Genomic DNA, 25,406 nt, shown 5'->3' with positions numbered 1-25,406 from the left:
GGGGTAAGCAAGAGAGGGAACAGAAAAGGAGATCTCAACAGAACACCTGCCTAGAATCCCCCAGTGAGGGACTGGGGTGTGGCTCAGCGGTGGAGCCCCTGCCTAGACTCCCCCAGTGAGGGGCTGGGATGTGGCTCAGTGGTAGAGCACCTGCTTAGAATCCCCCAGTGAGGGGCTGGGGTGTGACTCAGTGGTAGAGCACCTGCCTAGAGTCCATGGGGGTGTGTGGCTGAGTTAGTAAGTAGGTAGTATTCATGAGACAGTGGTTTTCATTCCCAGCAGTTAAAGAAAGCAGAGACAACTTCTCCAGTCCAAATTCCAGCCACATCCTCTTCCTACACACACACACATAAGACCCTTGTAGTCACAGGTTTTTCGGACAGTAAGTCATAAGCCACCCTACACACAAGGAGTACCCTACCATGTCACAGAAGGGAAGAAGACTTGTCTGCTATCGCCTATCCCAAAATAAGCAGGTGCTGCTGCAATGCCCCCCCCCCCCATTATCAGAGGACCGCCTTCCTTGGCTAGGTGTCTCTGCCCAGAGCAAGAGGGAGCAAGACGGCCATTCAGTCAAGTCAGCAGACATCCCCTAAGCACCACTGAGACCTCTATGCTAGAAGAGTACACAGACGGCAGACAAGGACCACATCGGATTCCAAGTCCAAAGGTTCAGATGGTCTCCAGAGACACAGGGACATTCGGGGACTCACTAGGCACACACAGGAAGACAGCAAGGACCAGTTGAGCACTGAGTGATGGAAAGATACTGCCTGCAGCTGAGTGTGGTGGCGCAGGAGGGTCTCTGTGAGTTCAAGGCCATCCTGGGCTATATAATGAGTTCCTCATCACAGCCACACAGTGAAACCCCATCTCTAAAAATAAAAATAGTGGTGGGAGAAAGACCCAGGCCCAGGACCCCAGCGCCGAGGCCCTGAAACCTGAATCACAGGGGCATACAAATGAGTAGCACAGAACCCTGGGCCTTGCTGGACTGTCTGGGAAGTAGGGCTGAACTTAGCCCAGGGAGAAGCCATAAAGCGAGCGACTTACGAATTCTAAGGAACCCAGAAGGCAACAGGAGGCAGGCAAGGCAGGGGAAGAACCCACGGGATGACAGGCAATATGTACACCAGGTCTCAGGACAGCTTTGGGCGTCTAGACTGGAAGCTGGCCCTTGTCATGGGTGGCCCTGGACTGTGGTCCAAGAGAAGAAGCTAGGAACAAGAGACAATGCCGGCCTTGAGATGTCACACCAGGGCGGACCAGCTGGACATGAACTTTTCCCGGCCTTCACTCGGCCTACCAAGGCCTCACTTGTGTACCTTTGAGGCCTGAACCACAGGCCCTTAGGACAGCAGCAGGCTCTGCCTTTAGCTGACAGAGTGCAGAGTTCAAAACACACACTGAAGACGGCTCTCCGGAATACATGAGGACTCAAATACAAACCAATATGCTAAATCCCAGAAAAAGATCCAACCTCTCACTACAGATGAAATGAGCCCAGTGTGGTGGCTAACACCTGTGAGGGAGGCTGAGGCAGGGGGTTACAGGTGGTATGCTAGTTTGTGAGGGAGGCTGAGGCAGGAGGATTACAGGTGGGATGCTAGTTTGGCCTTACATATACACCTGTGAGGGAGGCTGAGGCAGGGGGTTACAGGTGGGATGCTAGTTTGGCCTTGGCCTCGACTATTAACAAGACCTTGTCTCAAAGACAAAAAAGAAGGAGGGGCAGAGAGATGGGTCAACAGATACAGTGCTCACCGTGCGAGTGCAAGGACAGAGGTTCGGACACCCAAAACGGATGACCTTATGCCAGAGCTCCTACAGCGAGACAGAAGGGAGACTAGAGAGTCCGTCAGAGCTCAGAGCCCACCTGGAAGTACACAGTCACACCCAAGATTGTACTCTGACCTTAAAATGTGCAACATTGCACACACACGCCCACATACTCACACGAAACCAAACACAAACTCACACAAATAAATAAATAAGAAAATAGAAGTGGCAGAAAAAAAAAAAACTACGGGAGACGATCCAGGGGACAAAATTGCTTGTTGCACAGGCCTGGTGACCTGAATTTGATCCCCTGAACCCAGGCTGGAAGGAAAGAATCAATTTGAGGACGTTATTCTCTGATCTCCATCAAGCACATGTTCACACACATTCGCGCACACATGCACGGACATGCGCGCACACACACAATCAGGGGTTTGGCAGGATGACTCATCAGGTATAAGCGGTATGATGACACCTTCTCACATCTGTGGGCACCAGCACACACATGATCGATATCTCTCTCTCTCTCTCTCTCTCTCTCTCTCACACACACACACACACACACGATCTCTCACTAACACACACACACGCGATCTCTCTCTCTCACACACACACACAAGATCTGTCTCATGTCTCACTCACACACACACACGATCTCTCTCACACACACGCACACACGATCTCTCTCACACACACAATCTCACTCACTCACACACACACACGATCTCTCTCACACACACACACGATCTCTCTCACACACACAATCTCGCTCACTCACACACACAATCTCTCTCACACGCACACATGATCTCTCACACACGATCTCTCTCTCTCTCTCTCTCTCACACACACACACACACACACACACACACACACACACACACACATGCACGTTACTTCACTAAAAAGACTCACTGGGGTCTGTCGGGAAGCCACTCGACTTGAGAAACACTCACTCATTGACCTGATTGCCCAGCACCAGCTATGCTACAAGCCCCACGCTGACTGGACACCAGAGGTACTGAACGAGGCAACGCCCGGCTCTACCCCACTGGAGGACTCAGAATGGGGGGCTTGAGGTTAGTCTATTCCTAGGAATCTCTAGGACAGAACAAAGGGACTCAAAACAGCACAGAGGCACTACGTGCAGAAATATTCCACACAGCACTCTCGAGACAAAAGAGAGCAGGCGAAAACGTAAAATGCCCACCGGGGACCGGAAACCTAACTATGGTACCTGCTGGCACGTGCTCTCCACGGAATATTAAAGGCCGTAAAAAAAAAAATGCTACTTGTAAAGAGTCCGCCACCTCAGGAGAAACAACCCTCACTGTGATGCGGGAACAACGCACAGCACCAGGACTGTGCCGCACTAGCCACTCTGCGGGTGGACACAAATTGCACGGGAAAATGAATTCAGGCAAAGTCAGGAAAGTGTTTGAGGTGCTGGGAAAACATAATGGTCTTTTTCTTCGTTCTCCTCTCCCGCATTCTACACGTCTACACGGATAATGGGGAAGGCAATCACAGTTTCAATGGCAGCCACGATGGGCAAGCAATACTGGGAGGGAGCGGTGGTGGTGTAAAGAAGGGGGACCTGGGGGGAAAGAGTAAGACACCAGCCAGGAGTGCGGCGGCATGCCTTAAATGCCAGAACTCCACAGGCAGTGACAGATGAACCTCCATGAGTTCAAAGCCAGCCTAGTCAGGGCTACACTGTCTCTCTTTTATTAAAAAGGGAGGGGGGGGACAGAAAACCAGGTGAGACAGTGAGGCAGACAGAACCAAGATTTAGGGACTAGGGAGATGACTCAGTACAAGTGTGAGGACGTGAGTTTGGATCCCCCAGAAGCATGGAAAGCTGAGTGTGATAGCTCAGGGCTATGATCCTAGAGCCCCTCTCGCCAGATGGGAAATGGAGAAGAGAAGCTGTGGCAGATCTGGGACCAGCTAGCCTGATTCCGCAGCCCCACAAGAGAAACTGTCTCGGGCCGGCGAGGTGACTCAGTGGGTAAAGTCACCTGCTGCCAAGCCTGAAGACCCGAGTTCCAGCACCAGAACCCACAAGGAAGACCAACTATTTCTGACAACTTGTCCTCTGGCCTCCATATGTGCGTTGTGGTGCACTCAACATGCATGTACACACATACACAATATAGGTAAACGAGAGAGCCTGTCTCACAACATGCATGTACACACATACACACAATATAGGTAAACGAGAGAGCCTGTCTCACAACATGCATGTACACACATACACAATACAGGTAAACGAGAGAGCCTGTCTCACAACATGCATGTACACACATACACAATATAGGTAAACGAGAGAGCCTGTCTCACAACATGCATGTACACACATACACAATACACAGGTAAACAAGAGAGCCTGTCTCACAACATGCATGTACACACATACACGATATAGGTAAACGAGAGAGCCTGTCTCACAACATGCATGTACACACATACACAATACAGGTAAACGAGAGAGCCTGTCTCACAGCAGAAGGTAAAAAAGAGCATCCAAGTTGTCCCTGTGACCTCCACATTGGCGCACGGCACCTGTACCCACAGAGTAATCCCAATCCCAACTACTATAAACCCAAAGCCCGTCTAGGCTACAGATCAAACACAAGTCTGAGTAACTTAATGAGAAATGGGGGCTGGGGCAGTGAATCAATTGCTAGAACGCTCGCATAGCGTGCAGTGAGCCCCCGGGGTCCATCACAGCCCAGCATGAACCAATGTCATGATGCCCATGCCGATGGCCCAGCACTCAGGGAGTGGACCATCACAGCCCTGCGTGACCAGTGTCACGGTACCCATGCCGATGGCCCAGGACTCAGGGAGTGGAGGCCAGCGGATCAAAAGTTCAAGATCACTCTTGACAACAAAGTGAGCTAGAGTCTCTACCAGACTGCCCCCCTAAAGATAACAGAAGGGGCAGGACACAACTCAGTGGCAGAGCACCCCCCAATACTGCTAAAACAGAAACGGAACCCAGCACCTACCTTTGACATTGTTCAGGGACAGTGAGCGCTCCTGGTCTGCCAGCCCAGGCCCCAGGCGGCTACTGCCCCCATTGTCCTTCTGTCGTGCCACAGCCACGGCAATGCCCACAGGCGGGTGTCTCACTTCAGCCTCCCCCTGGGCGGAGCCCTCCCGCCCAAAGGTCTTGGCGCTCTCAGGTCTCTCGGGGTCCCGTTTCAGCTGCCGGCCCCCTCCAGCTGTAGGAACCCCAGGGTGTGTAAGTCGGGCCTGGGCTCTGGGGGGACCCGCAGATGTGGGTGTAGGTTCAGGTTTCATGGTACCCAGGCCTCCGAAAGGGCTCTTCTTCCCACCGCCACCAGGGCGCACAGCCACGGCCTCCCGAGCAAAACTACCACTGTATTTGATGAGGCTCTGCATGGCAGAGGCCTCTCCGGGTCCGTGGGCTGCCGGGTGGAGGTCAGCACCAGGCCTGCCGCAAGTGGCCGAGGCACGGGGCATTGCACCCCCAGGGTCCAGGTAGGCCTTTTTGGATGCTGTGGCGACGGCTGCTTCCTCTTCGACTCGGCTGGCATGGTGGTGCTGGGCAGCCAGGACAGCCATCTGCGTGGTGGCAAAGTTGCCCAGCTCAAAGGGTTTCCACTTGTGTTCCGGCACAGGGGGTCGGGATGGTTCCAGGCCAAAGAACTTGGCAGCCTGGTGGGCAGCAGAGGAGCTGGAGCCTCTGGGTGCACGCTCACAAGGTCTCGGATCAGCCTCAGGCTTGAGTAGGTCCTTGGGGGGCAGGTAGGTGCGGGCATCCGGGGAGGACCGGGAGGAGCGGGCTGGAGGTCCCTCGGATGGAGGTGGACGCTTGAGGGAGCGGATGACAGAACTCTTCTCCCGCAGGACCTCTGGTCGCTCCAGTCGTGGAGATCCAGGGGGACCCTGCAGGACCCCAGGACGGCCTGGCTCGCGCTCTCTGGCCCTGGCATCGCGAGCCTGGGATGCTATCTGGATGGGTCCCACACGCTCATCAAAGGCCTCCACAGAAGGCACAAAGGTGGGTGCCACCACACGGTGCTCACGGCCTGGTTCACGGAACACGGTATAGACACCAGCAGGTGTCGAGGAAGGGGGTGCAGGGGGACCCTTGGGGGGCAATGGCGGTGGCGGTGGCAGTGGAGACCCACAGGGTCTGGCCGTGGGCAGCAGAGCTTCAGCCCGCCGCAGCAGCCGGGCATTCTCCTCCTGCCTGGCTACCTCCTTGGCACCTCCACGGCTCAATTCGGCCACCAGCCCCGCGTCCACCGCTCCATTGCAGAGGCTCAGGGCGGACGGCTGCAAAGAGCCCTTGGCTTTGGCCTCTGCCAAAAAGGGTGACAGGCGCTCAGCCAGGCGTGAGGGCCCACGGTCCTGGCGGCCCTCGGCTCGGGCCTCCTGGGTCAAGTCCACCACCCCACGAGGCACGGTCACCTCCTCCCGTGCCCGAGGGTCTTTCTTGCCGAACAACGGAGGGGGGTCTCCACCGCGGCCTGAGCGGTCCTTCCCTGCACCTTCCCGGGAGGCGCCTTTGGCTGGGCCACCCGAGGAGTGGCCACCGGGAGTTCTGGAGGAGGATGGGTGAGAGTGTAAGGTCCCAGGCGCAGACAGGTAGAAGCCATCTAGGGAAAAACAGACACAGTGAGTCAGGATCCTCGCCCACTCCAAGCCCCAAGATTCCTTCCCCTCAACCAAGGGAGCATGGCACCCCTGAGAGACAACGTGTAGGGGACGTGGTCTTTCAGAGGGAAGGGCCAGGCATGCCTGGAAGATGAGCAGAAACCTGGCTTTAGCCATCTCATCCTCCCGGGCCTGTTTCCTCATTTCTAAAGGGAGAGGAGCCCAAGGTTGCTTTCAGAACTGTCCAGAGCTTATCAGGAGGCTGTGGGCAAACGGGGCAGTGGTGGCACTTGCCTTAATCCCAGCACTTGGGAGGCAGAGGCAGGTGGATCTCTGTGAGTTTAAGGCCAGCCCTCAAATACAAAAAGTTTCAGGACAGCCAGGACTGTTACACAGAGAAGCCCTGTCTTGAAGGGCTTTGTGTAACACAGTGACGGGCAAGGGGACTTTGGGACCGTGTCTCAAAAGGGCGTCTTGAGGTCTGCGCCTGTAATCCTGGTAAAAGCAGGTGGCCGCTAAGTTTAAGGGCATCCTCAGCTATGTAGCAGAGTCTAGGCCACTATGGACTACCAGCTGTGAGCAAAGAGAAAGAAAGGAGGCAGGGAGTGGAGAGAGAGAAGAGAAGACTGGGAGGGAAAGGAAGGAATGAAGGAAAGACTGTAAAACGGCTTAGCATGTAACATCTCCCACCAATGTGGCAGAAGGAGAGCTTGCCAAGAGTTGCCCTCTGATCTACACCCAGAGGGCTGGCGGGAGGGAAGAAGAGAGGGGGAAAGGAAGGAGGGGGAGGGAGGAAAAAGAAAATATAGGTGAAGGTCAGGTATGGTGGCACATGCCTTTATTCCCAGCACTTGGGAGGCCCAGACAGGGGAATCTCAGTGAGTTCAAGGCCAGCCTGGTCCACAAGGTGAGTTCCAGGACAGCCAGGGCTATACAGAGAAACCTTGTCTCAATAAAAGAAAAGGAAATACTGGTGAAGAGACTGGGGGACTGGAGGAGGGGTTGCAGTTCAGCGGTAGAATCTTTTCCAAGCACCTGCAAGGCCCTGGGTTCCATCTAGGGACACCCCCCCCCCAAGAAAGAGACAATGAAAGATACCTGGAATCCTACAGAGGATTCCCAGAGGAACCCCCAGGAAATCACTCTGCCAGATCCTCCCTGCCAGGCAACAGCCCCACCCTGCTCTGTTCCTGACCTTTCTGGGTATCGAAGATGCTGGACTGACCCAGCTGGCTGAGGAGGGGGCTCCCGCTGCTGGGGGGCTCCAGGTGGTTCAGGTGGAGGTAGGATGGGTACAATCCACTGGGCAGGTGGGAGAAGCCTAAGGAGAGAAGACAGAGAGGTCTAAACTAGTCCGTCACCCTTCCCCCACAGGGAACTTCCTTCTAGTATTTTCTTTTCCTGGGGAAAAAAAAACACTGTGACCCAGCAGCCCCCTCGTACAAGAGGCTGAGCGGTTAACACCAGTTCCCACAGTGGCCACTGTCCCCCTCCAAGCCCTGCCACCTCAAGTCTTCCTTGAGGCCCAGGAAATCCAGGGCTTGGATACAAGTTCAAATACCCCAGAACCAAACTCAGGAGGGAACCAAACAAGAAGAGCCATTATTCTCATTTAAACCTCAAAAGCAACACTCTTATCTCATTTTACAGATTAAAAGCAAAGCAAAGCAAAACAAAACAAAACAACAACAAAAAACAGACTCACAATGGACCACTATCTAAGAGATCAAACTGCAGCTAAACCCAGCTTTGAACTGAAGGCCCTGGACCCCACACCCAGACAACCTCAGTCAAGTGTGGACCCTGGATGAGTGGATTTCAGGGGCCTCCCGCCTCTGCTGTGTGCCTCACATTTGATTACTTGACTTCTCTGAACGCAGAAGCCAGGCAGGTCTGGCTGCCCACTCTTGCAAGGAGGACCCTTCAAGCCTCCTGAAAGGGCTCCCACGGTGAAGCCCACGGCAAAAGTGGTGTGACTTCAAAAAGGGTGGTGGCTACAGGTGATGAACAGGGACAACTAAGGGCCCGCAAAGAATGAAAGTAGGGCAGGCACGAGGAGCCAGAAAGGTGGGCACTGAGGAGCCAGGCAAAGCTTTTCTTCCGCCTGCCTGGGACTGGAGAGCACAAGAGGCAGTGTCCCTGACCCTAAACTGTGGTCTGTCTGAGGACAGAGAAGCAAGGCATGTCCCCAGCCTTTTGGGCTAATGTTTTTTCTCCACATCACCTAATACATTAAATTGAAGACCACCAGGTAGCCAGGGGGTGGTGACATACGCCTTTAATCCCAGCAGAAGCAGGCAGATCTCTGTGAGTTCAAGGCCAACCTGGTCTACAAAGCAGTGTAGGGGCAGCAGAGTGCCAGGGCAGCCAGGGCTGTACAGAGAGACCTTGTCTTGAGGAAGAAAAAAATGCAAAGACAACAACAACAAAACAACACTGATGGGGATAGGGACAGTGCTCTGGACGCTGGCCTGACATTCACAAAGTCCTGAATTTGATTCTCCAGCACCTGCCTCCCTCCCACCAAAGAATCACAAACAGGCAGTGCTCTGCAGATACAGGCCAGTAATCCTGGCTACTTGAGAGACTGAGGGAAACTCAAGGTTAGTCTGGGGCAACTTAGCGAGAACCTGCCACAAAGTAAGAAATAAGGCCAGACGTGATGGTGGTGCACACCTCTGATCCTAGTACTCTGGAGGCAGAGGCAGGTGAATCTCTGCAAGTTCAAGGCCAGCCTGGGCAACACAGTAAGTAAGACCTCTTGTCTCAAAACAAACAAACAAATAAATGGGGGTGTCCAGAGTGATGGCTTCACACAGGTAGTCCCAGTACTTGAAAAGCAGAGGCAGGAGAATTGCTGCAGATTCAAGGTCATTCTAGTGAATTCTAGGCCTGTCAGCGCTATGTAGCAAGCAAGACTTTGTCTTGAAAACAAAACAGAACAAGACAAGGCAATCCACAACGCAAAACGCAAAACAGAACAGACGCCAGTCCACAGCACTACAGGTAAACATGAACAAATGCTCAGCTGCACGCAGCAGGTCCCTCCACTCTCATGCATCAAGATGGGCACCGCAGTCCCTTCCCAGGCTGCTGCAGAGGATGGAGGGGGCCCAAGAATGCAGCCCCAGGATCAGATCACGTCAGTGGCGTGTGTTTGCTGTAGCTATCAGCATGCCGGGAAGGACTGAGGAACGAGGAATGAGGTGACACAGGAGAGGCGCCCTTTGCTTGTCCAGGCCCCTGCTCACCACTCACCCGGGCAGAGCTCGGTGGGAGGGGCTCAGAACACCAGCCCACACAAGCCACCATCATCCCAGACCACAGCAAACACCCAGCAGAGGGGACACAGCCCTCCCCGTGCATGGTGTATAGACTCATTCCTGGATTCGGGTGCCCGTCCTAAGAGGCCTTAGTGACCTCCATACAGGAAAGACCATGCTGTGACACCTAACAGGGACACTTCCGGCTATAGCCCACAACCCCAGGCTGCTGGGCATCCATTATGCCTCCAACCCCAGGAGGTAGGGAATGGCCCAGGAAGCCTAAAGCAGACAACAGGGGTCTCCCACAACTACAGCACCCCAGACTCTAGGGGAGCCCTCAAGGTCCATAAGACATAAGAGGACCCCAATCTCAACCAACCAATACCCCAAATCTACCAGAGCCAGAGGTGGAGGAGACACACCTCCCATGCATGGGGCCTTATATTGGTTTAATCCCTAGCTCTGCCCCCCAAAAAGGAGCCCAGAGTACCCAGGTCTATGGCTCCCCACAATAGTTGGGGTGTGAGATGGGGGTAAGTGTGGGGGGATTCTCATTGAATAAACACAGTTACTGCCCTCAGAGCGCACACCACCTGGGAATAATTGCACAGGTAAACCTTTTGTCCTCTTTTACAGGACAGCAGGGAGAGGAGCCAATGGCTGAAGGAGGAGCCAATGGGCGGGGTGAGAGCTGCAAGCAGAGGTATAAATGGCTGTGCAAAGGCCCTGTGGTAACAAGACTGAGCACAGAGCACTAAAGGGGAAACGGGGAGGCCATGGGAAGAAAGTTGTTGAGAATGGTGTTGGGGGCGTAAAATTGTCATCATGGTTGAGACAGTGGCCCAGCAGCCCTCAGCCCCTCCCATCTGGCCCACTCCTTACCTTCATGGGCGTGGGCAGCCCACAGCTGCACCATGGGTAGGTTGCTGGGGGTGGGGGAGCGGAAGGAGAGGTCAGAGGGCAGGGATACCGGGCTTCCCTGAGAAGGGGTCGAAGGCCCCATCCCGCTGGCCACAAAGCTGCCCAAGAAGGCCTCGCCTGCAGAGAAAAGGGGGGGGGGGTCCCTGTCAGGCAGCCAGAAAAACAGGTTGTGACACCTGGACTGCCATCCCAAGGTCCCCTACTCCATGAACCCTTCACTGCCAGAAATCAAAAGGCATTGCACCCCTTGGTCAGCCTGGACCACAACCTATGGGCCCAACCACTATAGCAACCAAGGAAGATAGCTAGGTTTCCCTCAGGTTCAGCACCCCTCCATCCCCCAGAGAAGTTTTACCACTCTGGCTGCTGATGCAAGCCTGAGCCCAGTTGAGAATGGGAGTAGGGGGCCCCAAGGACCACCCAGGGGACCCACGGAATAAGGAAGACGATGGCCACTGGAGAAGGAGCTCATGTTCTGACCTCAGCACAGGACACCAACATCCCCAAGGACCCCACAGTCATCCAGGATGTGCAAGAGCCTGAGTGTCTAGGGACTGCACATGCCCACTAACTGAGGCCAAGGAGGAAAAGCCTTGGCATAGCCAAGGAGCAGCGACTGCCTGCACACCCAGCAGGACATCTCACAGCCCACCCTGAGAGGACCATCGCAAGGAGCAAGGCAAACAGTGAACATCAGGAATGGTGGCATGCACCTATAACACCAGCACTTGTGAGCTGAGGCAGAAGGATGGCAGATTCTAAGCTAACCTAGGCTACACAGTCAGAGTCAGTCCTCGCCTCAAAAAATGAAAAGTTCGCTGGGCGGTGGTGGCGCACGCCTTTAATCCCAGCACTCAGGAGGCAAAGGCAGGCGGATCTCTGTGAGTTCGAGGCCACCTGGTCTACAAGAGCTAGTTCCAGGACAGGAACTAAAAGCTATGGAGAAACCCTGTCTCGAAAAATTTTTTAAAAAAAAAAGGTCTTAAAATGATGGAGCCTGTCCTGATAGTTACGTCTGTCATCTGAATTCACAATTCAAGACCAGGTAGTCTGCCTACAGGAGGAGACTCTGTCTGAAGCACCCATCCTCAGTCTGGGGATGGGATGTCATGTACTAGCTAGTGCTAGTATGCATGAGGACCTAGGCTCAATCTTCAGCACTAGAAAAAAAATAATAATAATACTATTTAAAAAACAAAAATTGGGTGGGAGGCATGCATTTAACAAGAATTATATAATGGTAGTTTCAGGAACAGTAATAGTAAATAGGCCAGATGTTTTGTGGGCGACTTCAAGCTCTCCCCAGTATACCCTGCGAGACAGGCAGTGAGCCCTGAACATATAACTAGGCCCAGCACCCTTACCAAGCCCCAGGTTCCTATCCTTGGCCGGTCCCCAGCAGAGGGTTCTGTATAAACACACGAAGGCCTTCTCTAGTCCCTGAGAGGTGGGCACTGTTTGCAGACAGCACAGCAAGTAACATTACACTGGACACAGACAGGATGTACGACTCAGACGCCAGGGGCCCCGGTCTAAGCCACAGGGAACTTGTAGTCTCCACCCATGTCCCCAACAGCCCTCCCATGCAAGCCCCATATCCCTAAAGCCCAATGACTGCCTCTCAAAGGAGAGAGAATTTCTAAATACACCCCATCCCCTTTGGGGTAAACACGGACAAAGTGAGTAAGCGAAAGGCCAGGCTTCCTCACTGATTCCCCCCACCCCCCGCCAGTAAGGACAGTAGTAGCTAGAGATGGCATACACCCTCTGACCACATGCCTGTTACCATGGTCTATGTCCAGCCACCGTCACTGCAGCCCAGTCCCTCTCCAGCATCCAGCACCAACTCCTGCAGCCCAGAGTCCAGCGCCAACTCCTGTGGGCCAAGGGCCCTCGTGGCCGGTCAGCACATTCATGTTGCCCGAGCCCAGAGAGAAGTAGGGTCTCGGGGCCCTGCCAAGCCCTAGGCTTCCTCCTTGATGTGGCAGATGGCGGGTAGAAAGGTCCGGAAGCCAGTAGCCAGGGGTTTGCGCAAAGGCTTACATCAGCCACCAGTTCTTCCTGCCCAGGCTGTGCGGAAGCGCAGGGCCCGGGCCTGCCCCTGCCTGGGCTTGTGAAACCCAGTAAGCAGCACCCAGAGAAGCGTTGGGGCCCGGATGCCACCAACGGTTCCTGTCACCATCAGGGCTTCAAAGTACCCCAACTACTGCCTCCCAGGCTGGGGGGGAGGGGCATCTGGGGGGATTCCAGTGACCAGGTAAGCCATTGCATGGAGCGGCAATCTTAAAGTTGGCACAAAGTCAGGAGAGATGGCACAGGACAGTCATTAGAGCCTCAGGAGAGGCAAGAGGATGGAAAGTTCGAAACCACTGTGGACTAGAATAAGTCAAGGCTGGTCAGGATTAGGGGCTAGGGTGTGGCTCAGTGGTGGAGCCCCTGGCTAGAATCCCCCAGTGAGGGGCTGGGGTGTGACTCAGTGGTAGAGCCCCTGCCTGGAATCCCCCAGTGAGGGGCTGGGGTGTGGCTCAGTGGTAGAGCACCTGCCAGAATCCCCCAGTGAGGGGCTGGGGTGTGGCTCAGTGGTAGAGCACCTGCCAGAATCCCCCAGTGAGGGGCTGGGGTGTGGCTCAGTGGTAGAGCACCTACCTAGAATCCCCCAGTGAGAAACTGGGGTGTGGCTCAGTGGTAGAGCCCCTGCCTAGAATCCCCCAGTGAGGGGCTGGGGTGTGGCTCAGTGGTGGAGCCCCTGCCTAGAATCCCCCAGTGAGGGGTGTAGGTCAGTGGTAGAGCACCCACCCACCTAGCATGATCAAGGTACTGGGTTCCACTCACAGTACTTAAGATGTCTCCTGCAGAACAGTTCCACGAGGCCCACCAGCCTCATCACCTCCCTGACATCCTCAACAAAGCCAGAGCACAGCAGGGTCTACGAGGTACAGGACTAGGTAGATAAATTATGGCAGCGACATAGAGAGGACCAGGGCCCAGCAGATGCTGTGCTGTTGGAGATGTGGCAGCCACTGACCACGTGTCAGGCCTGAGCATCTGAAACGCAGCTATGGAGACTGAAGAACTCTATGGTTTTGTTTTATTAAATCTCAATTAATTTAGATTTAATTCAGCAATGTTCTGAGCTGAAGGTTTCTCCCGGCTAAAAACTGAAGGAGTTGGCTGTGGACAGTCAGTCTCCCCGGGGAAGAACTGGGACAAAGCGGGACTCTGAGGATGAGCAGAAGTCATGTTCTAGCTCCTAGGCTCACTCTGTGTGCGCGTGTGTGCACACATGTATACAAATTTGTGTCCATTCAACATATGCACATGTCTTCCCAGCTGCTAGTGTGGGGGCTGGGATTTGAACTCAGGTCCCCAGGCTTGCACAGTAAGCACTCTTACGCACTGAGCCATCTCCATGGCCCGCTTTTTCTTTTTTTTCTGAAACAAGATTTCACCGTAGCCCAAGCCGCTCTAGCCCTCACTATGCAGGCCACGCTAGCCTCCAGCGGTCAGGGGGTCCTCCTACCTTAGCCTTCCCGAGTGAGCGCCAGGACCACAGTCCACAGTCAGGCGCCACCACTCCCAACCCGGGGCTGTCATTCCGGCCAATCTCTAAATCGCCCCGGGCTGTGTGAAACACATAATGCATCACCACCTTCTCCCTCCAAGGCTGATGCATGGAAAGATTCAAGAAGCTTCTGTCTGTGACAGGATTTGAGTGCTGTCTGCCACGGGGGTGCCGTGTAGTACCAGCTGTTGTCACAAATGACTGGCTAATTGACTCCTTCAAGGTCAGGGTCTGAGGGGGTCCACTTGCCCTACCCACACACAATTTATCCTTCCTCAGATGAGAAGTGAGCGACTGTAAGTTATTGACACGCTATCTTTGAATTGTACATGTGTGTGTGTGTGTGTACACCCACGTGTTCATGTGTGTACCTGTGCATGCAGATCCTGAAGCTGACCTCAGACGTCCTCCTCAATCACTCTGCATCTTATTTTTTTGTGACAAGGTTTGTCCCTGGACTTAGGGCTCTGACTTGGTTAGACTGGCTGGCCAGTGAGCCTGAGGGAGCCTCCTATCTCAGACTCCCCAGCACCTGGATTCTAGACAGGTGATGCCTCTTCTGTGGTTTCACAAGGGTGCTGGATATCAGTCCAGATCCTCACGCATGTGAATGTCATTTCTACCAAAAGATCCAAGTTCTTAGCCCATCCAAGCACTAATCAGGCCCAAAGCTGCTTAGCTTCCAAGATCAGAATATTCAAAGTGGTATCAAAATTCCAAGCACTCTCTGCTACAATGGTGGTGCACGCCTTTATCCCTGCACTCAGGAGGCAGAGGCAGACGGATCTCTGTGAATTTAAAGCCAGCCTGTTCTACAGAGAAAGTTCCAGGACAGCCAGGGCTACACAGAGACACCCCCCCCCCTTGAAAAGCCACACCCACACAGTCAGAGGTGATGACACACCTGTGTCATCCCAAGGCTAAGGAAGTAAAGACAGGCAGACCCCTAGGGCTCAGTCAAGCAGCCTAGCCTACCCCAGGCCGTTGAGAGACCCTGCTTCAAAGGAAATGAACAACTTCCTGAGGAATGACAGCCAGCTTGCGCAGACACAGCCAAGGCTACACAGAGAAACCTTGTCTTGAAAAACCTGTGTGTGTGTGTGCACACACAGGTAAATTTTTTAAAAATCAAAGACAGATGGGCTATAGTGAATTTGTAGAGTGTCTGAATACTACACATGAAGTCCTGGGTTCCATCCCCAGCACTTCAAGAAAGAAACACATCTTCAGAAGTCGGGGTTAACAAGGGGCCACCTACTCACAGCCAGGCCGAGTGCCTGCTTGTGTATCTCTGCTTCCTGTACAAAGATTTAATGGCATTCATAAAACTCCCAACTTTCCCAAGTCGTTTTCCTACACACCAGGCCGTGTGCCAAGCGCATACCTCACTAGCTCCTGTAACCCATGCTCATCCCGGAAGGAGTTAGTCACACGCATTAGGTTACAAAGGAGAAAGCCAGGAAAGTAAAGCCGCAGCGGCTTGCCTGGACCGACGGGTTGAAGGGGAATTCCACACACCGTAGTTCCTTATCACACCGCCCGTGACCTCCATAGATGTAAGGGGTACTGTCTGTAAAGGCCGGGATACAATCCTCTTGGAGAGCCAGTAGCATCCTGCCTGCGCTCTGGCTAAAATCACCAGAAGCCTGAAGTTGACCCTATTTATGATTTAACCATAATCCAGTAGTGTTAGATGAAAAGAAATCCCAGAAGTAAACAAACGGGAAAGTTTTAAACCCCATGCCATTCGGAACAGCCTGATGAAATCTTGCATCCTTCTCGTCTATTCTACCCGTAAGCGAAGCAGCAATCTTTCAAATGCATCCAAGTCGCCTTACCTGCTGCCGTTAACTCATTCACCGCCTGCTCCCCCCTCCAGTGTCCAAACTTAGTGCTACATTATTCCAGATGCTTCAATTTGTCAAATAAAATGTCTCGCATCATTCCCCAAAGAAGGATGAGGGTGAAGAGGCCACACCTGGAATCCCAGCCCTTCAAAGGTGGAGGCAGGAGCACCCCAAGTTCTAGGTCATCAGTGATTCCATAGCTAGCACAGTTCTATGCCAGCCTGGGCTCCATGAAACCAGCTCAGAAAAGGGGGGAGGGGTGGCTGCAACATAAGATTACACGGCAAGGTTCACCTGTGACGCCAGCAGTCTGACCTCAGTTTTTAAGCCAGCTTGGGATATAAAGTAAGTCCATCTTGAAAGAAAGAAAGACAGAAAGAGAGAGAGAGACAGAGACACAGAGAGAGAGATATTAGATATTTTAGGAGAAACCACAGTCACACTACTTGTATTAAAGTGTACTCGTGGGCCAGCCTGATGGCTCAGCAAGTAAAAGAATTGCCAACAAGCTCACAACCTGAGTTCAATCCCCAGCACCCAGATGGTGGTGGGGGAGGACAACTTCCCCAAGCTGGCCTCTGACCTTCACGAGGACATGATGGCAGGCCTCTGCACCCAGACGACCACACGCGGTAAATAAAGATGAAATCTTTTTTTTCTGAGTGTGCTTATTATATTTGCCCTCTTAAATACTCACTGTCTTAACTATGCACGTACATGTGCATGCGGGTGTGTGCACACAAGCGAAGGCACCCTCAGAGCTACAGGTGGTTCTGAATTATCCATTGTGGCTGCCGGAATCAAACTCTAGTCCTCTGCAAAAGCCAGAAATGCTCTCGTCTGCTGAGCCAACTCTCCAGCCCCATTTTTATTTTTGAGACAGGGTCTCATTTAGCCCAGGCTGATCCTAATTTTGCTAGGTAGCTGAAGAGGACCCTGAACTCCTGATCACCCTGCCTCCACCTCCTGAGTGCTGGGATTTCAGGGCTGCACCACCATGCCTGATTGCAGCATTGCTGGGAAAGCCCAGAGCTTCCTGCATGTTAGCCAAGCACCTACCCAAAGGAGCCCCATTCCAACCCTGATTGTTCTCCTGTGCAGTAGGTCATCATTGCTTGTTTCTTACTGTGTCTACTCTTAACAAGAGTTTATCAGGGGTATGACTATGTAAGAAAAACCAACGTGATCCCAGCACTCGGGAGGCAGAGCCAGGTGGATGTCTTGAGTTCGATACTAGCATGGTCTACAAGAGTAAATTCCAGGACACGGATAAATCTGTGTCTCGAAAAACCACGAAAGGAAGGAAGGAAGGAAGGAAGGAAGGAAGGAAGGAAGGAAGGAAGGAGCGAAGAGGGGAGGGAGGGAGGGAGGGAAAAGAAGAAAGGAAAGAAGTCCACAGTCCATATTCATATCGGTGCTACCTTTGTCTCTGGGTCTCAGGTATGCACTGGCACCCTGGAAGCCATTCATCAGAGGAAGAAAGGGCTTTCCAAGGCTAATACACCTGGGACTCAGCACCTAAGGTCTCTGCACAGCAGCTGGGAATCCGGATTCATATAATGACACAGACAGAGAATAAGGCCCACCCCTCCCCTCCCCTTTCCCAAACAGCTCCAGCTTATGGGGTAATCAGGCTGTCCACATGCCTCTCTTCCCTGCTTACAGGCCCTGCCCCACGCTGCTTCCAAAGGCAGCAGGGAAGTCAGCCATGGTGGCTCCATTCCTTCCCGTCCACTGGGCCGCAGGCTTGGGCACCTAAAGTCACAGTATTCAAGCTGTGTGTATAGATGCTCCGCTCACCTGTAACCCAAATATCATAAGGCAGCTAGGCTGCACAGCTAGACCCTGGCTCAAAAGCAAAAAAAAAGTAGACAAGGTGGTGCTTGCCTCTGATCCCAGCACTTGGAGGAAGGTGGGGACAGGATTTGGAGCGCACAGGGTCATCTTTGGCTACTTGGCCAGCTCAAGGCCAACCTCGGTTAGAGACGCTGTCTTAAAGGGGAAATTTAAAAAAAAAAAATGTAAGCCAGGTGTGAAGGCTCAGGCCTGTAATGCTGAGTCCTGGGAGGAATTTGAAGTTATCTGTACACCAGAAGCAATGCAGTAATGTTCTCAAATAGTCGCAGACAGAAATAGCCCAAGAGTTCTTCAGTGGGCGAGTGGGTAAACAAATCTGTGGCACGGCTGTGCAGTGGAGTATTATTCTGCCTTTAAAAGGGGGGGGCGTGACACCTGCTCAAGCAAAAGAGCAAACACTGCATAAGGGACCTGGTGACACGGAACCCAGAGGCGCCGAGTCACTAAAAGAGGAAGCTGAAGGGTAGGTCCCAGGAGCTGGGGGAGGGCGAAAGGAAGAAGTCGGGGGACAAAGACAGCTGTGCAGTACGCGCGCAGGCGCACTGAACTGTGCAGCTAGAGGTGAGATGAGGGAGGGGCAGAGTAAGAGCTGTGGACTCACTGTTTCCCGTGGGGGGCCAATGGGAACAGGAATGAGCACAAAGGGAGGGGTAGAAAGGGGCGCGAGAGGCCAATGACTAACCAGAGCTTTCAGAAGCCTAGGATATTTTATACCTTGACTAATTCCCATGAGCTCTGTCACGGATATAATTTACAAAAAAAAAAAAGCAAGGCAAATAAATAAATAAAAGTTGAGTCCGGAACGGGTGAAATAATTCGGAGGGTAAAAGTTCTCACCGAGGTCCGGAGAGATGGCTCAGAGGTTAAGAGCAGTGGCTACTATTCCAGAGGACCCGAGTTCAATTCCCAGCAACCACATGGTGGCTCACAACCATCTGTAATGAGATCTGGTGCCCTCTTTCTGGCATGTGGGCATACATGCCAACAGCACGTTGTATGCATAATAAATAAATAAATCTTAAAAAAAAAAAAAGTGCTCACCGAGCAAGCCGTGTGACCAGAGTTCAAGCCATGGGTGATCCAACAACGAAGAGAACCAACTCCCAAAAGCTATCCTCCATACTCAAGCCATAGCAGGTAACACACACACACACATGCACGCACGCGCGCACACACACACACCAACTGGTCCAGCTGGTGAGGTGGCTCAGTGGATAAAAGGCCTGCTGGCAAGTCTGATGACTGAGTTCCATCCCTGGGACCCACACTGCGGAAGGAGAGAGGTGATGCCCGCAAACGGTCCTCTGACCTCCACGTGTGCACCCTGGCACATGTCGCTGGCACACAGCCAGACAAATAAATAAAAAGTCATGTTTCTCAAGACTCGTTGCTGTTTTGCCTGCATGTTTGCCTGTGTGAGGGTGCCAGATCCCTTGGAACTGGAGTGACACAGTTGTGAGCGGCCATGTGGGTGCTGGGAATAGAACCCTGTTCCTCCGAAGAACAGTCGCTGCTCTTAACCACTAAGCCATCTCTCCAACCCCAAAGCAATGCTTCTTTTAAAAAGATGACTCTAGTGAGAAAAATCCCTCTTAACATCCCCTACCCCCACTCGCCCCCAGCATCCCAGCGACAGCTAAAGCCCGGCTTCTGAATGCTTCATGTGCCCGCTGTGTGACCCCAGGCAGGCAATCCAACCTCTCTGAGCCTTCCCATACCCTGTAAAATAATCAAGGGCGTTAAGAAGGCAAAGACACTGGAACTCTCCACTCCCTGGCATTCTGACACTTACCAGGTGACAGCAAGAGCTGGGGCGGCAGGTGTGTAGGCATTCCCTGAGCTTTCGGGGCACAGCGGACCTGCGGCTGCTGCTACCTCCTCTGGCCTCCCTGGGCTGAGGCAAAAGCTAGCCTTAAAAAGTCAGCCCCACCCCTAGGAGGAGGGACTAGGGGCTGGGACCAGAGAGATTAAAGCCCGTCCCAGCCTCCCCACCCTACCTGCCCCTACGCTCAAGCTCTAGAACTGCAACCTCCAGCCGCCCCCCAACAAATCCAAGCCCCTCAACAACTAGAAATCGGGCACTCTCCCCGGGGTGCACGGGCTTTGTCTCACCTACCACCGGATGTGTTGCCCTGAAAAGTAGATGCCTAAGATTTAAATAAAAAGAGTATCAAAGGCTCCCAGAGAGAGGTCAAGACCAGCTTAACCAATGACATGCAAATAGTCCACTCAGCCTGGGCCCTGAAGGCTTCAGACTGGTCACAATCAGCAAGCAGGTAATTACAGAGGGACTTCCTCGTGGAAAGAATGCATCCCCTAAGGACCACTCCAGCCTCAGGAGTGACAGAGTTAGGGATGGCTGGACTTCCAAGGGACTGCTTGGGCAAAGTGAGGCGTCACACCAAACAGAAGCCTCAGCACAACGATGTCTCAGTAGGTAAGGGGGTTGCCGCCAAGCCTGATGATCTGAGTTCGATCCCTGGGACCCACATGATGAGACAACCAAATATACCCAGGCCCAAGGTGTCCACTGACTTCTACCTGCACTTCCTGCTTGCCCACTCTTTCACGTGCGCGCTCACACACCAACTTCTTGTTTGCCCACTTTCATATATGTGTCTATACATATACACGTATGGACACCCACACCCTCCCACACACATGCACACACTTCTCAATGGCTCACTTTCACACACTAACATATATGCAGACACATACACCCATACCCACGCACACACAAGCATGCACTTCTCAATCGCCCACTGTTTCTCTCTCTCTCTCCTCTCTCTCTCTCTCTCTCTCTCTCTCTCTCTCTCTCTCTCTCTCTCTCTCTCTCTCACACACACACACACACACACAAACACACACGCAAAAGGCTAGTGGGTATAACTCTAGCCTGCACTAAGTCCTGATCTACAGCACCCATAAACCAGGCTTTGTGACACACATAACCCCAGCACCCCAGGAAGCAAGAAAACCATCCTACACAGCTATACAGGAAAAGCCCAAGTCAACCTGGGCCACTTAACACCCTGCCTCTGGATAAACACATACAAATAAACAAATAAACTGAACCAGGCTGTAACACAGCGGCAGACTGCTGATTTTGGGTGTGTGAAGCCCTGGGCTCCATCCAGAGAACCAAAACAAAACAAAAAACTAGTAAGATATAAGGGATCATGCCCCAGATCCCAGCACTTAGACAGCTGAGGCAGGAGGATTACAAGGAATGGAGGCCAGTAGGAGCTGATAGAGATCCTGTCTCAAACAAACAGACAAGACAATCAAATTAGAATATTTCTGGTCCTGCCAATTTGGGGCAGGGAGGGGCTCAAGACCACAGCTGATTTGGGCGGGGTTTGGTTTGATTTAGTTTGATTGTAGTGCTGGTGATAGAACACAGGGCATATGGAAAGTCCGGTAAAGGCCTTTGGCTGTCTGCCACACCTGAGGAGCTGTTTTCACCACGGAGGAATTTAAAGTCTCCCACAAGCCCTTGCTGACAAAGAGGAAACTATAAAAGGCTGGAATTCACTGGGGAGAAAGGAGTTCTACTTCTGTGAGCCCGGCCCTCTCCACCCCCTCCCCCGAGGCCAGCCTCACCTGTAGGTGCGACCCAAGTGTCTGGGAGACCTTATCGCAAATAACAATGGTTAGTTTAAATTAGCAAATTAACTTTTAAGAAGACAGGAATGCCCAGGGTTGGGTTTAGGCAGAGGAAGAGCCCACGTGGAAACCCAGGCGCCTAAGCAGCAAGAATACTCTCCTCATTTGTGAATCATACAAGGCCAAAAAGAAAAGCAGCAAAAGCCGGCACCAGAAATGCCTGGCCCCCGGTACTTGCGGAAGAAGGCCAAGGCAGAGGGGCAGACCTCAAGGGCAGCCACACAGCAACAGCTGCCTCCAAACAACAATCAGGGGAAAAGAATATCTTTTTACAGAGAGAGCATGGGTTGGGTGGCTTCCTCTCACCCTCCAGCTCCCTCACTGAACCTGGAGTCAGGCTGGAGGCCACCAAGCCCCAGCAATCTGCCTGTCTCCACGCCCCAAAGCACTCCAACTACCCAACTACGGGAAGACGTGAACAGCCTGATCCAGCTTTTGGGTGGGTGTTGGGATCCGAACTCAGGGCTCTTACCTGTCCTTATTTTCAGACACATTCCCAAACAATCCAGGCTGCCCTCAAACTCCATACAGACCTAAGGCTAACACTGAAGTCTTTCCTGACCCTCCTGCTTTTACCTCCCAAGCATCGGATTGGTCAGTACTCCTTCCTTTCTGTCTTAATTTTTGTTTTTTTGTTTGTTTTGTTTTTCGAGACAGGGTCTCTCTGTGTAACAGCCCTAGCCAGCTGTCCTGTAGACCAGGCTGGCCTCGAACTCAACAGAATTTTAGCACGCCTCTGCCTCCTGAGTGCTGGGATTAACGGCGTGCGCTACCACCGCCTTTTTTCTTAAAATGCAGGGAGACAGGTAAGTACTCATCTCCAACCAGAAGACAAGAGAGAACAAATGACCCTACAGGGATACAGAGAAAAGTCAAGAAAAAGAAACCGCACCAAAATCTAGTCACTACCATCCAAGTCACGAGAAGTAACAGCCATGAGAGAAGGGGATGCTGTAATAAAAATAACAGCAGCAACCACAATAGGGCTGAGTAGAGTGCTTGCCAACATCCAGGAAGACCCAAGTTCTAGTCCCGGAACTGGCTGTGGTAGTATACACCTATAATCCCAGCGCTCTCTGGAGATGGAGGCAGGAAGAGTAGAAGCTGAAGACTGCCCTCATCCACATAGCAAATTGAGGCCAGCCTGGGCTACCTGAGAGGGGAAATACATATATATTGCATGTATGTTTGTGTATGTATATGTATATATACACACATATATTCTACACGTGAATGACATATATTTTACATATATATATACACTTATATATGTATATGTTTAATGGGTTAGAAAATCCCATTAAAGACACCTTAAAAGACTGAGAAATGGAAAGTCAAAAAATAGAAAAGAAAACCAGGTGGCGGTTAATCCCAGCACTCGGGAGGCAGAGGCAGTGAGATCTCTGAGTTCAAGGCCAGCCTGGTCCACGTGCTGTCTTGAAATAACCTAACACAAAAAGGAGAGCAGGCATGGGCTGATAAAATGGATGGCTCAGTGGGTGAAAACGATTGCAGCCAGACCTGACAGCTACATCCAGGGACCAAATGGAGGAGGGGGAGGAAGCTACTCCCCAAAGTCGTCCTCTGAACCACAGAGAGAGAGAGAGAGAGAGAGAGAGAGAGAGAGAGAGAGAGAGAGAGAGAGAGAGAACAGAATCATAATACAAAAAAAAAATTAAAAGATAAAACTGGACCGGAGGCACACACCTGTAATCAATCCCAGCACTCAGGAGGCAGACCCAGATGGATCTCTGTGAGTTTGAGGCCAACCTGGTCTATAACATGAGCTCCAGGCTAGCCAGGAAAAGAAAAAGAAAAGGAAAGAAACAAAATGCTTTTACCGGAGCAGGGGCCTCAAGATATCTCAGTCCTAGCACGGAGAGAGAAGAGTGGGCAGGAAATGATCGAATATGAATAAAAACAGAAACTCAGAAACAATTTAGGACGGGGAGAACTGAACTCTAAGACTGACAGGCAGCCGGGCACTGAGTGCAGCAAACACAAAAGGAGGCCACAGCAGTCCCTTGTGCTTGGTATCTCCAGACAGCTGGATGGGAAGAAAATCCCTAGTCGCAGCTCGGGCTTTCTCTGAGCCAGGCGACGCTCTAGGTGCTTCTGCGCCTGAACACATTTAGCCTCCACGCAGTCAGGAAAAATGACTATTACCAGCCATTTCAGCAGAGAGAAAACGGTGGGCCAGTTAGGCAAAATGTCCAACCCACACACTTAGGAAGAGGCCAAGCCATCCCTGGGGTCTCCACAGCCAAGTCGGTCACTACTGGGAGGCGCTAAAAGATATCAAGGTATTTAGAGAAGGAGGGGCACCTGGCGTGTAGAGATCAAGAGTCAACGTGAGTGGCCCACGTTTAAGCGGGGTGGGGGAGTGGGGGGTGGGTGTGGTGTGAGGCTCTGAGGGTCTGTGGGCAGTTAATGGTTACTGGGGGGTGGTGTGTTGTTTTCTTTAGTGGTGTGGTTAAGATGCTCCTATAAGTAAGCTGCCACCCAGGTTCAAGAAAGAAACACTAATTAAACTGACTGGTCATGCACAAAAGAAAAAAAAGAAGAAAAAAAAAAGGAAAAAAAGCATGCAACCAGGAGGAAGATTTGGGAAGAGGAGCTTCAAAAAATGCACAAGTGGATGAGATTAGGTACTGGGGGTCAGATGACTAAAATTCATTATGTACATGAATGAAACAGTCAATGGCTAAAAAGTACCTAGAGTTGTTCACAAGCTAAACAAATAATAACGAAACATTGTACCGGCTTGACCACCCAGCACCCCTTAAAAGGGGGGGGCACTGGAATTTAGTAAAATCACTAGCCGCTAACATGTCAGGGTAGAATAAAGGCATTTTCCAGGCACACCTGGCCTCAGAAGAACGAGGAAGGAGCACGGGGAAACAGGAAGACCCTGAAAACAAGGGAAACGGGCAACAGGAGAAGGGAGATGGAATAATCCAAGACTGGAACCCTGGAGCCTTCAAGAAAAGACAATGGCTACTTGGGCAGAAGATAATGGCAAATAGGAACTGTGTCCAGAGACTGGAAGGCAAAGAGGGGTTCTTACAAAAAAGAGGTAACTCCAGGAAAATGTTAATTTTATGACATCACTGACTCTAGGACCAAAATTTATAAAGCCATAGTAATAAAAACTGTATTCCATATAGATCGGGGTTGGGGTGGAATCAGGGAAGGGGGCTAAACCATAATTACCATAACAATAAACATTGACTAGGTCAGCATTCTATCAGGAACAGCGCTTAACGCTTTACTTGGATCATTTAACCCTCAAACACATCTCTCGGAATATCCTATGATCATACTCCATTTTATTTCATTTTTTTCACGTGTGGGTGTTTTCCTTGTATATAGATGTGCCACACTCATATGGTGCCCACAGAGGTCAAAAGACAGCATCAGATCCTGTGGAACTGGAGTTAAAGGCGGTTGAGCTGCTGTGTAGGCGCTAGGAATCGAACTCGGATCCCCTGCGAGAGCAACAAGCATTCTTCACTGCCGGGCCATCTCAGCCTCCTCTTTTTATTTATTGATTTATTTGTTTGTTTAATACTCCCCCCCTTTTTTTCTTTTTGGTTTTTTTTTTTTTGTGACAGGGTTTCTCTGTGTAGTACCAGCTATACTGTTTTGGAACTCACTCTGTCTACTAGGCTGGCCTCGAATTGAATTCAGAGATCCGCCTACCTCTGCCTCCGAGTGCTGGGATTAAAATTAAGCACCGCTACACAGTTTGGTTTATTCCTTTGAGGCAGGGTTGGCCCCCACCTCGCCACGCACTCAAAGGAGGAAGATGACCTTGAACTATCCTGTCCTCCATTTCCCCCCCCTCACGGGTAGGCACACTACCCGAGCACCACA

General features: G+C 52.0%; 1 protein-coding gene across 8 annotated transcripts in view; it reads right to left on the bottom strand.

Moving 5' to 3' along the window:
- Tnrc18 (trinucleotide repeat containing 18) overlaps positions 1-25,406 on the bottom strand; it is a 92,490-nt gene that overhangs the window by 56,916 nt on the left and 10,168 nt on the right. For 4 of the 8 annotated variants that reach the window (XM_075974063.1, XM_075974091.1, XM_075974082.1 and 1 more), the window contains exons 3-5: positions 10,560-10,715; positions 7,607-7,732; positions 4,794-6,413 (exon numbers count right to left, since the gene is read on the bottom strand). In XM_075974063.1, coding sequence (XP_075830178.1) covers positions 4,794-6,413; positions 7,607-7,732; positions 10,560-10,715 — 1,902 coding nt within the window. Of the gene's footprint in view, positions 1-4,793; positions 6,414-7,606; positions 7,733-10,559; positions 10,716-12,384; positions 12,621-25,406 lie in introns of those variants that run through there. The other 4 variants (XM_075974100.1, XM_075974117.1, XM_075974125.1 and 1 more) reach the window with 2 other exon arrangements.

The sequence above is a fragment of the Microtus pennsylvanicus genome, chromosome 1, assembly GCF_037038515.1.
Source record: "Microtus pennsylvanicus isolate mMicPen1 chromosome 1, mMicPen1.hap1, whole genome shotgun sequence".
NCBI classification, from domain to species: Eukaryota; Metazoa; Chordata; class Mammalia; order Rodentia; family Cricetidae; genus Microtus; species Microtus pennsylvanicus.
Note: the sequence above shows the minus strand (reverse complement) of the source record. Positions and strands in the feature narration are given on the sequence as shown.